This window comes from Pan paniscus, chromosome 10 (assembly GCF_029289425.2).
Source record: "Pan paniscus chromosome 10, NHGRI_mPanPan1-v2.0_pri, whole genome shotgun sequence".
In the NCBI taxonomy this organism is placed as follows: Eukaryota; Metazoa; Chordata; class Mammalia; order Primates; family Hominidae; genus Pan; species Pan paniscus.
The window spans coordinates 124,998,412-125,013,330 of NC_073259.2; the positions used below are offsets into that span (position 1 = coordinate 124,998,412).

Consider the following 14,919-nt stretch of genomic DNA (forward strand, 5'->3'; position numbering starts at 1 on the left):
AAGATGGAAATTTGGAAGCTGTCAGCCACATTGATGGTATTTAAGGCCAGGAGACAAATGAGAACATTAAGGAAGTGAATGTAAATAGAGGAGGGGTTCAGGGATGGAGCCCTGGTGCTCCACAAGGATTAGAGGCCGTGGACATGAGCAGGGCCAGACAGAGGACCGGGAAGGAGTTCCCTGCCAGGCAGGAAGAAAACCCAGATGTGTCGTTCCTTGGGACCATGGGATAAACGTTTTCCAGGAGGAGAAAGTGATCAAAGGTGTTAAGCGCTGTTGTTCATCAAGTAAGAGGAGGACTGAGAAATGACCATTGGGTTTTGCAAGTTGAAGGTCACTGGTGACCTTGACCAGGGTCAGTGGTGTGTTGGGGGCAAAAGCTAGTGGCTCAGGAGCAAGTGGAGAGAGAGGAAACTGAGACAGTGAGTGCATAGAGAGCTGTCTCTATGTGGTGTGTCCTCCCACAGTAGACTTGATGTGTGAACCTGTGAAGGGAACAATGAGACTTCCCCTCTGTGAGCCTCACTGGTAACCCTAATCCAGGCAGAGCTAATAAAGCTCATTTTTGAGCCAACAGCTTTTTTTTTTTTAATGCTGCAATTCACAGTGGTGCTATAAAGCAAAATGCTGGAGACACTTTTATTAGCAAGTCCTTGCAGCTGAGGCTCACTCGGTGGGGCTTTACTGAGCAAGGCCATTCCAACTCTGGTGTATTAAAGAAAGACCATTAGGCCTTTGGAAAATTCAGGCTTGTAAACTTGCTAGATTTCATAAAACTTAAGGAATCAAAACAATTAACAAGATTTCCTTTTGGTGGGACCCTTTAACATTTGCTTGTGAAAGTTTAACTAGGTCTTTTTCTTGTTGATTTTTTTTCCTTCAGAATTAAAAGTCATTTTTAAAACCTGTCATTTTTGTTCTCCTTTAAAAGAAGAAAGAAAAGCACCCTCCTTTTATAGTTTGCTAAAGAAATTGTTGACACATTTCTGTTTTTAATACCTAATTGTGGATACAATCCTGATCCCTTTTTGGAAGCAATTCTCACCTCTGCCTTTTTTAAGTCTCTCAAAGAGATTTTTTATTTGTTATCCAGGACGTAAACTTTAGCTTGAATATTATTTTCTACGGAATAAGCACTGTGACCCGGGGTTAGTGATGTGAATGATGCACCACAACATCAATTTTTTGGTCTCAGTTTTTCATCCTGTAACCCTGTTGTACAAATTTCAGATTGTGTTATTTAAAATGATTTGGCATTTTCCTTGAAACTGTTAGAAAAAGCTGCTTTCAGCTTCCAGCATCTTTAAGGTCCGACATATTTGAGACTTCCTGAAAGTCCCATTGAAAAGTTTCCATTTTAAAGTGGTTGAGATTTGCACAGTCCTCATGAAAACTCATACAGAATGTTTAGTTTGAGATTTTCTAGTTTGTAATCATTGAGCACTGCCTTTGGATTTTCCTAAAGTGGGGATGATTCAGAGGCTCCATCCAACAAAACGAAGCTTGTAGCTCATTTTTGAACACATAATTAAAAAGATTGCTTCCCCTATTTGGGGCCAGTCTTGTGATCTAACCTGGGTGTAACGGCAGGGACCCCAGCATTTCCCTATAGCTTCCTCAGCCGTGGAGAAGTAGCCCCAGTCTGGGTGCGTCCATGGGATCTCTGTCACATGCCAAAGGTTTTGGTTTCATAGGTTGGGTGGGAAGTAGATGAGAACTGCGGGCCTGAGTGCCCAGTACATGGTTAGTGCCCAAAACATATCTTAACTGATTGACCGGTAACCCAAATCAGTGTTCTCTAAAGTGACTTCTGCAGAGCACTGGGCTTTTGAGATACTCGTTGCAAAAAGAAGTCAGGAACCAAATGAGTTTAGGAAATCCAGCTTCTTATACAGGTTGAACTTCCCAAATCCAAAAATCCCAAATCCCAAATGCTCCAAAATTAGAAACTTTTTCAGTGCTCATTGGAGCATTTTGGATTTTGGATTTGGGGATTTGGGAGACTCAGTCAGAATAATGCAAACGTCTGAAATCCAAAATACTCCTGGTTTTAAGCATTTTGGATAAGGGATACTCAACGTGTATCCCCTTCTTAGAGATGTGCAGCACATGCCACTGCTATTCAAAGCGCAAGTTCTGCAGCGAGGAATTCTGCTTCGTTTTGTTTAAAGCAGTGTTTCCTAAGCTCATTTGAGCGTGGAATCCTTTTCTAAGGAACTTATTAACACCTGGAGGTGTTGTTCTACTGAATATGCTTTTGGTCCATGTAATTAAAGAATGGCTACATTTATATGATCTCTTAATTACTCTTGAGTCTTTTTTGTTCGGTAGTTACATTTCATGACTTTTACAAAATGTTATGGTTTCTACAAAAAAGGCATATGTATGCCCAGGATCAGAGTAAAGCTGCCCTGTGTTTCCTGAGCACGTTCTGCCTTTGAGAACCTGTAAAGGTCTCTATATGTTACCTTTATCTTACACCTTATTTAACCCTGAATTCCAGGGCTCGGTTAGGGGACATACTCTGCTCTGGGACTACTCAGGTTGTGGCCTGGCTCACTCACAGCTGACATTGGTCTATCCCTATCTGTGCTTCATGATTGCCCAGTGCTCAGACACTGTGGCACAGACAGATAGACAGACAGCATCTGGGTGTCATGGGTAGGCTCAGCTGTGGACCAGACATGCCAAAAATAAAACCATGGTGTTCTGTCTAGTCAAACTGGAGCTCCAGCATTGCTGAGTCGTTATCCCGTTCTTTATTGCCTGACCACTTGTGATCAGATGAGGGCTTGTTTTCCTGAGCCCTTAAGGCTAAGATGGAGAAGTGTGGGATGACAGTGTGGTTAAGTGGATTTGTAACTGATGCTGTGGCCATGCCCAGGGTGGGCTGCTTAATGGATCCGTGTCAGCCTGGGGGGTGGGCTCCAGTGGTTTGCCACAGAGCTAGAGCCCTATCTTTAGCACCATCCTGGTTATCTTTTTTTTTTTTTAAATAATTAAGACACAAAGGCCCACAGACCATATTTTGCACATGACTTATGGATGGGAGAAGTGGCTAATGCAATGGATGACAGAATTGGGATTCAGAGATTATCTGGGGGAGGCTAAAATGCTGGGGGGTGGGGCAGACGTTGAGGTGGGGATTAAAATCGATCGCAAGTTTACAAAGTTAAGAATTTAGGTATAAAAAATAGTGTGGTGGAAGGATGGTGGGCCTTTTTTTTTTCTTCTTCCAGTTTGTGTTTTAAAAAAAAACCCTGAAGAATCATGAGGACCAAATTGAGGTTACTGTTGCGAGGAAGAGAATGTGAACGGTGAGAGATACTCAGGAGTTTTAAGCTGATTAGCAATCTTTTCTTTTGTCTGCAGGGTGGCGAGTTCACGGGTGTTTGTAATATTCTTTATACCTTTTCATTTCCCTTAAATATTTAATAAATTAAACAGACTGCAGGAGCTTTAGTGGACCATTAGTTGAGTAGCCATGTTGATGGCTACAAGTAAAGCAGAAAACCAGTGTCTGATAAGATCCTTCTGTGCATGGGACTGCACAGCCCATATTTGAGGTGTTATTGAGTCTTGAGTACCACATTTGAAGAGGGACACTTTAGATGTACAAATGTTTTAGGGTGCATTGAGAGAGTGTCAGAATGGAAACTATATGAAAAATAGTGGAAGGAAATGGATAATATTTAGAGCAATGAAGAAATGACTAAGGGGAAATATGATCGCTGTCTTCAGCTATTTGAGGGACTGTCAAGTGGAAGAGCAAATAGATTTCTTCAAAAGGGCAAAATCAGGGCCATAGGTAGAATGAGTTTTCTAGACAGTGGAAGGAAGCCCTTTCTAATATTCAGACTGCCTGTTGTTAGATCAGACTGATGGGGGAGGTCAGCTCTCCACTGGAAGCATTGCAGGATTGCCTGGGCCCCATTGGCCAGGGATGCAGTGGGGTGCCTTCTTGCAATGAGGAGATACACCTAGTTGATCTCCAAGGCCCCTCTTGATTCTTCAGGTTCTAAACCACTGGAGACTGAGACAACGTGACACTCTCAGCATTAGAATGTGACACTTAGATTCAGAAAAATGACAGCTTTGTCACTTATTTATGCCACGTGATCTAACTTCGGATGCTGTGAATTCCATGCGAAGTGTCCATGCCTGTAGGGAAAGTGACTGAGGTGATGTGACTGCTTATCACACATGGAGCTTGTGTGCACACATATATAGCAGAAGCATAATTAAGGAGGCCAAAACTTTAATGTGTCGTCAGTGTTAGGTTGGTCAGTATTGCTTTGATATGCTTTTGGTTGAATAAGGTATTGTAATGATTATTTTTGGTATAGTTTGCTTGAGATAGAAAGTCAGATTTTGAGACCAAGATAAACTGAGTTCTTAGATTCCCACTAATTTTACTTTGTAAGTTTTAGCCTCTTTCTGTGTGACTTATGTCTTTTTTATACCTCTGTCCCTTCATTACTGCCTTCTTTTGTGTTAAATAGATATTGTCTAGTATGCTATTTAAATTTCTTTACTCTGTTTTTTGAGTTATTTTCTTAGTTGTTGCCTAGGGATTACAGTGAACATCTTAGTTTAAAATAATCTAGTTTGGATTAATACCCACCTAATTCCAGTAGTGCACCAAAAACTCTGCTCTGAGATAACTTCATTTGGTGTATGTTGGTACACTTGGGTCATATCCCACAGGCCTCTGAGGCTCTGTTCATTTTATTCATTTTTTTGGTTTTGCTTTGTTGTTTTTGTTTTTTAGAGTTGAGATTTCACTATGTCACCTAGTCTGGAGTGCAATGGTGCAATAATGGCTCACAGCAGCCTTGAACTACTGGACTGAAGCAATCCTCCTGCCTCAGTCTCACAAGTAGCTGGGACTACAGGCACACACCATCACATCTGGCTAATTTTTTTTTTTTTTGTAGAGATGGGGTCTCACACTGTTCATCAGTGTGGCCTCAACTCATTGAGCAATCCTCCTGCCTCGGCCTCCAAAGGTGCTAGGATTACAGACTCTTTTTTTTTCCTTTATTCTTTTTTTTACCCCATAGAGTAGATAATCTCAATTGACTTGCTTTAAGTTTCCTGATTTTTTTTTTTTTTTTCCGAGACAGAGTCTTGCGCTGTTGCCCAGGCTGGAGTGCAACGGCGTGATCTTGGCTCACTGCCACCTCTGCCTCCTGGGTTCAAGCGATTCTCCTGCCTCAGCCTCCCGAGTAGCTGGGATTACAGGCGCATGCCACCATGTCCAGCTAGTTTTTTATATTTTTAGTAGAGATGGGGTTTCACCATGTTGGCCAGGCTGGTCTTGAACTTCTGACCTCGTGATCCACCTGCCTCAGCTTCCCAAAGTGCAGGAATTACAGGCGTGAGCCACTGCGCCTGGCCAAATTTGCTGATTTTTCTGCCAGCTCAAACTTGTTGTTGAGCCCCTTTAGGGAATTTTTTATTTCAGTTCCTGTACTTTTTAACTCCAGAGCTTCTATTTTTTTTTTTTTTTTTTTGAGACGGGGTCTCACTCTGTTGCCCAGGCCAGAGTGCAGTGGCATGATCTCGGCTCACTGCAACCTCTGCCTCCCGGGTTCAAATGATTTTCCTGCATCAGCCTCCCGAGTAGCTGGGACTACAGGTGCGTGACACCACGCCTGGATAATTTTTTGTATTTTTAGTAGAGATGGGGTTTCATCGTGTTAACTAGGATGGTCTGAATCTCCTGACCTGGTGATCCACCCACCTCAGCCTCCCTAGTTTTTTAACAGATAATTTCTATCTCTTTATCATTATCTTCTATATGGTAAGACATTGTTCTTCTACTTTCTTTTATTTCTTTAGACATGCTTTCTTTTAGTATTTTGAACATATTTAAAATAGCTGATTTAAAGTCTCTGTTTAGTAAGTCCAGCTTCTGGACTTTCTCAGGGATAGCTTCTGTTGACTGCCTTTTCCCCTGTGTATGGGCCCTGCTTCCTTGTTTCTTTGCATGCTTTTGTAATTTTGTTAAAAACTGGACATTTTAAATAATGGAAACTCTGGAAATAGAATCTTTCTCCCTCTTCAGAATTTGCTGTTATTGCTATTGTTATTTTTGTTGTTGCTGCTGTTTGTTTAGTGACTTTTCTGGAATAATTCTCTAATTTGTATTATTTGTCATGTGTACCTCCTGAAGTCTCTGCTTGGCTAGCTTAGTGGTTAGCTAGTTATCAAATGGAGATTTCCTTAAATCCACTGAACCAGTAAGTCTCCCAGCCTTTGCTGAGGTGCTCTCTGTATATTGGGGTACTGCTTCACCATTCTAGCAGCTTACAGCTCTGCCTTAGCCTTCACTTCCTGCTTGTGCAGAGCCTCAGGGTCAGCCAGAGGGGAGAGGTTAGGGCCTTCTCTGGTCTTTCCTGGGCACACACATAGCCCTATACATTCACGTGGCATTCCAGACTCCCAGGAATATATTGGAGCCTTTCAGAGCCTCCTATGGACATCCCATTTCCAAGCTTTTTCTTTCAAGCTTTTTGGTCAGCCTCTAACAGCCCCAGCTAGCAGTGCCTCCTCAGGCAGCTGTAGAGTTAAGCAGTTGCCACTTACTATTTTGGGTAAATGCCCTGGAGATAGGACAGAGACAGTGCTCAGCCAGCTCAGATAAAGACAAGCCTTGAGAATAGAGCTTTCTGGCAAGCTGCCAGCCAGGTCAAATGGTGACAGTTCTCTGGGGATTTGATTTTTGGGGAGCTCTAAACTTGTCTGGCCTCTCTAATGGCTGCTAGGCTGCTGGTTTTTACAGCTGCTATCTTCACGAGGTTGTTGATTTTTAAGGCAATCCTGGAGCTGGAAGAGGAAACAGAATTAGCACACATTAAAACAACTTAGACGTCACTGTTCTTACTGAGATTTAGCCACTTTTCTTGGATAAATGTTCCTCAGAATGTTGCAATCCTTTTGTTAATTTCCAGACTCCGAAAAAGTTGATCGATCATTTTTGGTGGAATTCTTACTGCTGTTATGGAGGAGCAGGTCTTTGGTGGTCTTTAATCTGCCATCCTGCAAACTAACTCTCTGTCAGTGCTTTATCAGCTGAGGCCCTTTGTGCAGTAAGAGTCTGGTCTCCTACTTTCTCTCATTTTCCTTCTTTCCGTCTCTGTCTTTGAGTCTTGAAGTGGCCCTAAGGGAGTGTTAAAGAGTACAGGGTACTGTAACCTACCCGCTACCACTCTTCATTAGAAGTGAGACTCAACTTTTGGATGGATGGCAAGCATCAGGCACTTGATCCTGCATTCCCAGAATGCTGTGCAGACCGGGATCACGCTGATCTGCTCAATCAGTTTCTCATCTGCCAACAGAGTCCATCTTTTGCAGTCTGGCCAACTTTGCACATGATCCTGTGATTAAGTAAACCTTTTGTTCCCCTAAATTAGTGTTGGAAAACAAAATGCTAATAGTTAAAATGGCCATTTCCTCTGGATACTGTTGGGATTTGAAAGTCAGGCCAGACATAACATTAATTTTTCTAGATCTAATCTTACAGTCCTGGATAATGGCTTGAGTTTTCTGTTAATTAAATATATACATATGTTTAAAATCTAAATTCTCACATGCAATTTAAATTTGAATTTTTTACCTGACCAGATGTTTGGGTTATAGGTAATTTTATGACAGCCTTTGATTTTGGAGGCCATCAATCTTCAATTCTGTAAGGTGGAAATACAAATGCTTTTTGTCAAAAGTAAAGAGATTCCATTCTGAAAAGCTCTGTATGATTGTATAGCTAATTACCATGTAAAAGTTTATATTTTTTGCATTTTATGTATTTGTGTATTTTCTTCTCTTATTTGTTAGATTACAATATAACCAAGTAGTCTAAAATGTGATTACATGGTGGTACAACAATTTTGAAGTCTTGAAAGATAAAACTGGAAACATTTGCTTGTATTTTTTTTTCACCTCATAGTGTTTTGTTAATGAGACATTTTATACTGCCATAAACCCAGGGCAATAATATAGGTGTTGATTGATTTTTGGATGACAAGGGGCTTCTCTAATTGCAGAATTTGACATTTGTGTCACTTCTGCTGTTTTAGGTGAGCAAGACGTGGAAGGTGATTGCAGAGGATGAGGTGCTGTGGTACAGGCTGTGCCAGCAGGAAGGGCACCTTCCGGATAGCAGCATCTCTGACTATTCTTGCTGGAAGCTCATCTTCCAAGAGTGCCGAGCCAAGGAACACATGTTACGAACCAACTGGAAGGTGGGCAGTGGCCAATATCATTACCTGTGAAAGAATAGCCTGCAAGGACATGGGAATCCAAGCTTTCACTCATAGCCTGAGATTAATTGCCAACAGCGAAGGGAGAGGGGTACACTGAGCCTCCCCTTCAGCTGTTGGTGACTTGTTCCCCATTTTGTTCACCATTAGATGATCTGCCTCTGTTTTCAGCCTCAAGATATGGGAACATCCTCTTATTCTGCAGGAGAGGAAGGGTGAGATTGGGTTGCCAGCCACTTCCTCTCTGATTGTTAGGGTGGTCAGAGGAGTGCTCTGTGCAGCCCCTTTGACTTTCACCGACTCTCTGGAGGGACCCAGAAAGCAAAAGCACTACCTGCATACAAAAGAGGAGCCGAAAATGTCATTCCTAGTAAATGTAAGAGGGAGATGATTAAACATCTCTAAGCACTGTCTTCTCTTCCCTCACATAACCTATTGGCGTGCTTCCATAACATTTATCACTTCAAAGTCTCTACAGAAATATTAGATCACAGCTAAGAATTTGCACAGTGAAGTGTTTCCATAGGAGATAACTGTCAAGAGCCATGTTACATAAAGCTGTTTGAGGCATGATGAGACAGCAGTGTGGTGGCAGTGTTTCTTTCTCACCTGGGAGGCTGGAGATTCAATGGTAGAGAAGGGATGGAACCATTCTCTTTACTCCCATAAAGGTCAATCCTAATAGACTTTGAGATTAACAAGCTTTTGTGCATTACTGATAGTGACAAATTGCCTATGTGCCTGTCTGTCCCTACTCACCTCCTAACCTGATTAGTGACCAATACGCTTGATCTGGGCAACCTCACACGGTTTCTAGCAAAGTCAATAAGAGCAGTGTCTCTCTAGTTCAGGGGTTCTCAACCCCAGCACTAGTGACATTTGGGGCCAGCTAATTCGTTTTGTGCGGGGCTGTCCTGTGCATTGCAGGCTGTTGAGCAGTATCTCTGGCCTCTCCCCATTAGACGCCAGTAGCATTCTCTTCCTCCCCCAAGTCATGACAACTAGAAATGCCCCTAGACATTGCTGGATGTCCCCTGGGAATCAAAATCCCCTCCCAGTCGAGAACCACTGTTCTGAGAGTTAGTGTGGCTATCCTTTCTTAGGCTGTTAAGACACCACCACTAAGACAGGTCACGCTGGCCCCACAGTGCCCTTTTCCATCCACCTACAGTAATAAACTCGTCTGGAGGGAGCCCCCAGTCCCTCTTGCCCGTGTGCCTGGGTAGGTCCATGTGATGCACACAGGGAGAAAGGTATGACAAAGAAAGCTGCCCAGATAAACAAGGGGTCAGAAAGCAGAGGGTCTAACCCTGGTGGGAGGGGCTGCGATTTAAGGAAAGCTTGAGAGCTGAGTGTTAACGGGGTCCTTTCTCTCCAGAAAGGAGAGATACTTTTGAGATTTACAAGCAGGAGAGTTGGAGATATTTGGCATCCCCAGGCTTGAATTCGAAGATGTCAGACCGTGGTAGAGAAAAGCAGCAGCTGTGTTTTTTGCTTCCTCTTTGGTGATAGAGAAAGCAAGGGAAGAGGACAGGTATGTCCTTGTTGGGCCTGGAGGTGGCAGAAGTGACGATATTTTAAAGACCCATCACCTAGCATTTGGCACTTAGTAACACTTTACAAGTTATATACAATCTAGCTGAATGTCTATTTAGTATTTATTTCTAATGAACAGGAAGTCATGTGTTAGGTAAGTACTCACTACATGGCTGTTGATTGAGTGAACTGGAGCGGACTGCAGGCTGAACCAAACATGAGGGAGACTTCTATTTGGAGCGTGTAAGGTCCATTTCCTGACACTGTTAACAAGGAGAATTCTAGGAGTGAAATTTTAAATGATGTATCTTTCATTAAATGTAATGGTGGGATTCTTACCAAAATTCTGGAATGAAAGAAAGCCTTATCAAAACATGAAAGGCGGCCCGGCACCGTGGGTCACTCCTGTAATCCCAGCACTTTGGGAGGCTGAGGCGGATGGATCACTTGAGGTTAGGAGTTCCATGGCCAATATGGTGAAACCCCGTCTCTACTAAAAATACAAAAATTAGCCGGGCGTGGTGGCACACACCTGTAGTCCCAGCTACTGGGAGGCTGAGATTGGAGAATCGCCTGAACCCTGGAGGTGGAGGTTGCAGTGAGCCGAGATTGCGCCATTGCACTCCAGCCTGGGCGACAGAGCGAGACTGTCTCAAAAAAAAAAAAAAAAAGAAAAGAAAAGAAAGAAAGAAATGAAAGGCAGTGTTGGGGCAAGTTGCTTTACTTTTGTCTGCCTCTATTTTCTCATCTCTAGAGTAGGGGCTAGGAGTGGCACTGCTCATGGCGTCGTGGTGAGGATGATCGTCATCAAGTGTCTGCCACTCCTGCAGAGCCTGGTCCACGCTCAGTGTTCAGGCGAGGTTGGCTGTAGGAGAGCATAGGCCTCTGCACACAGATGCAGGGTTCTGTGCTGTGCGTGCTCGACTTCAGGATGGGTTAGGCAGGTGATTTGGTTTGGTACCTCTTAAGTCAGTGTCTGGGGAGACCCTAGAAGGGACCCCAGGGTTCTCAGGTACCTCCACAAAGAGAATGACCTGCAAATGCATGAAGTTATCTGGAATTGCATTTCAGAGCCAACCTGGAAATGATTTGCTAAACTAATTGTGGTGGCCATAGTGTTCTTTTTCCTAGTGTTTGCATAAATGCAGGTTTTCATCTTAGGCCCTCTATTTTTCTTTCAATACTTTTTCCCTCACAAGAGCTTTTCTGTTATTGTAACCTTGGTTGCGGCCTTCACACAGCTGACTCCCAGATCCTTGCCTTCCCTCCCCATATCTCCATTTGTAGGACAGCTCCACGTGGATGTGTCTAGTTTTATCTCTCAGCCTTAGACTCGTTCCTTGGATTAAGTTAAGACCATCATGCAAATTACTTTGCTCAGTTTCTAGAGTCTAGGTACTTAATAAATGCGTATTTTAATGGAATGATGTCATCTTTTTCCTAATAATAGAAATAATAATAATAATGGCTACCACTTATTGAACACTTGCTGTATGTTAAGAACTGTGCTGGGCACTTACACTGTTTCTAGTCCTTGTCCCAGTCTGGTAAAGTTGAAATTATGGTATTCTTGAATACCTTTATTCATGCTTGCTTTGTGGCCTATCTCACTTTTCCCAACCTCCCACATGTAAATACTTTATGTCCATTCAGATTCCCTTCATTTTAATTCAATTTAATTTTTTATTTTTTTAGAGATAGGTTCTCACTCTCTTGCCCAGGCTGAAGTACAGTGTTGCAATCATAACTCACTGTAGCCTTAAGTTCCTGGACTCAAGTGATCCTCCTGCCTCATCCTCTCAAATAGTTGGGACTACAGGTGCATGCCACCACACCTGACTGTCTTTTAAATTTTTTGCAGAGATGGGGTCTCCCTGTGTTGCACAGGCTGGTCTCAAAACTTCTGAGCTCAAGTGATCTTCCTGCCTCTGCCTCCCAAAGTGCTGGGATTACAGGCATGAGCCACTGTGCCTGGCCTAGACTGTCATTCAAATACCATTTCCATGAAACCTCTGGCCTCTCAGTTAGAAATAGTATCATCTCATCTCCTTTTCCTCATCCTGATCTTTATCTATTTGTATATAATTTTGCATTTTATTCTGAGAGTCCTTATAAGAATTAACAGGTAAGATATCATGTAATACTTTCTTTTTGCTGAACGGAACTTTTTCACATACTTTATAAGTTTCTTTAGATACTTGCCACTCCCAGCAGATACATGCCAGCCTATTGTGGATGGTAGTTATTGGTGAGCACATATTTGCTTTCTATTCTGTAACCTCCTGGAGGATGGGGCAGTGTCTCACACCCTGTGTCCTCGAGTTCAGTGCCTTTGGGATATATGGTAACTCGCCCATGCTTAACAGCTTAGCATGTTAGTCATCATCTTTGTCTTTTTGAATGCCCACGGAACTTTGAATGCACTTGTTGTCCATGCTGTAGAGAACTGCTGTGGAAAGTAGGTGAAAAAGCGCGATGCTTGGCTTTCGGGCTGTCCCGAGAGTAGTCTAAACTGCATCCCCCTTTTCCTCACGCAGAATCGCAAAGGTGCCGTGAGCGAGCTGGAGCATGTTCCTGACGCAGTTTTGTGTGATGTGCATTCTCACGATGGTGTGGTCATTGCGGGGTAAGCCAAACCGTTTCCACTGAGTGCTCTGCATCTGAAGGTCTTTCATTTTTCTCATACCACCCTCTGAGTACCAGTGACCTTAGCTTCCTTTGAGAGCATGTACCTCCCTCAGTTACAGCCCATGTGGAAGAGGGAGAGTCTCCGTGATTCTGTTCCCAAGGACGTGAGAGCGCGCAGCAAGGGTGAGAAGCACATGGTGTAGAGCGGATCTGTGATCCATTTGTCTCAATATGTCTTTCCCAGCTTTTAAATCACTCTTGTGGCATGTTATGTGAGATTTTCATTAAGGCAAACAGTTTGTATTTTATGAAGACATAAAAAAGTCAAGCAAAGATAATAAGTGTTGGCACAGACAGGCCCTGTTCTCATTTTCTTTTTCTAAATCCCTTATTGTGAAGAAGGGCTTTGGCCACACATAATCTTCCTTCCCCACCATATAGTACCTATTTGTTACTTAAGTTTTCCTGAAATTGTTTTTTTTTTTCCTCCATGGCCAACACATTTAATTTTAGCTTCTGTAAATTCCTTCAGCTTCTGTCCCAAAAACCACTTTGATGAAGTCTTCCTACTTTGTTACAGAGGTACATTTATATATTTATTTACTCTACAATAAGATCAGTTTTCTTTTTGGATTAGGAAGATGTCATGAACTACAGCCTCAGACTGTATACTTAATGCCATAAAGTAGAAACCAGAACACTTAAATTTCTGAGTTTGGATCAGCTATGGAGTGAGACGCCTTAGGGAACTTCCTGCCTATGGGAAAATAAAACAAACCTTGGACTTTAAAACTCAGTAGTAGAGGAGTCCTTTTCTTTAAAGAAAAATCTTTCCTTAAGCAGCATTCCTTAAAGAGCACCTTTTGAATAGAAATTCCACACAGTCGGATTATTTTAATATTTTGTGGCATGCAGTGCCTATGAAAAAAAGTATTTCTGCTTTAAACAAGATATACCCAGGAGGCAGGCTTTTCTTCAGTTTCTGTTTCACTGGCTATGATTTAGAGGTGAAAGCCCTTCTTGGGAGTGCTGCAGAACTAGTTTTAGAAAGATTGATGGTCCAGATACTTGCGATTCTGTCCATTAAGTTATCGATGCACGTTGGGCTTCTCCACCTCGTTGCTAAAATGTGGGCCTACGATCGCCTGATATGCAGCTCCTTTCTACCCACGGATGCTACAGTTTGGTGTGAACTCCGGAAGGTACTTAGATCATTCCAGCTTAAAGGGATCTCTGCCTGGAGTGTCAGAAGACACTTGAGGACAGAAGGCTGAGACTGGACTGAAAGAGTCGCAAAAGAACTTAAAAATAAAGGAGAGCCTTGACTCTCAAAGCCAATTATGAATTTCTTCTCTGGAGCTCCCGAAGGGCAGGCCCCCTACGAGTCCAGATGCCAGTCCTTCTCTCTGCCTCTCTGTTCCCTCGGGGTCTGTTCAACATTACAGATTATGCCAGCACAGAGCACGATGGCCACGTTCTGTGGATCGATAGGATGAAACTTGATCTGTGGGTCGAGAGGCTCCTGGTGGCTCCTCTTTCTAAGAAAACCTTACGTTGATGGCTTAGCATGAGAGACTTCAGTCTTGCTTGTATGTAGAGCATCTTGTGTTTATCATTAAAATTTTATCTGGTGGTTACGATGCTTGTTTTCTGGGTCAGATCTTGAATCCCTTTTCATTTGAGACAGCGGTGTTTGTGGTTACCTCATTCCCAATCAATGTTGAATTCACCAGGCTTTCTACAGTTATGTATCTCCAAGGAGCTTCTTAAAGAGACAGTGGCCAACTCACCCCTTCTTTCTCTTGTACTTACCTCGTGTTTCTCTTATTCTTCTTTTTTCCTTCCCTTTTCTCTTTCTTTTGCACAAGTGGAGTCTGTTCAGAGGCTTAGTTTTATGTACCTAGAGCTAAACTATGAAGCATTTTTGCATTTACACCTATTAAGTACATTTCACATCATTGATGGAGAGCAGAATCTCTTCTTCTCACCTTTTCAGCTCTCTATGTAAATATTCCTAGTTTGGGGCCATGCTGCATAGGCCCAGACTGATATTTATTGCAGTGAACTTCATGATGGACCCAGTCATGGTTCTTCCTTACTCTCCTTTTCACATAAAACCAGTGAAATCTGAAAATAGTCACTCGTTGATAAACGCATTTGACACTCAAATACCCATCATGTGAACAGGACCTGGTGCCTGTCTCCCTGAGGCTTGTTTTTCCAGTGGGGAAACATTCTTTCCAAAGCATTTGATTGTTCACTCTTTTGTCCATGAGTCTTTGCTTATTCTACAGTCTTACAAATAATTTCTAGTTAACTTTTCCTGACATTCAAAGCTCTTTGACATTTCTTTCCAAGCTACCTTTTTCCTTATTACACTTGTCAAGTGTACCTTTGTTTTTTCCACACTGTTCTATTTAGTTACCTCTGACTGCATCATTTTTTTTAGTTAAGATACAGTCATATGCTGCATAACAGCGTTTCAGTCAAT

The 14,919-nt window shown here is 42.5% G+C and overlaps 1 protein-coding gene across 3 annotated transcripts in view; it reads left to right on the plus strand.

Moving 5' to 3' along the window:
* FBXW8 (F-box and WD repeat domain containing 8) overlaps positions 1-14,919 on the plus strand; it is a 121,293-nt gene that overhangs the window by 26,273 nt on the left and 80,101 nt on the right. For all 3 annotated transcript variants that reach the window (XM_003832416.5, XM_003832417.4, XM_055096230.1), the window contains 2 exons: positions 8,082-8,246; positions 12,338-12,426. In XM_003832416.5, the coding sequence (XP_003832464.2) occupies positions 8,082-8,246; positions 12,338-12,426 (254 nt within the window). The remainder of the gene's footprint in view (positions 1-8,081; positions 8,247-12,337; positions 12,427-14,919) is intronic.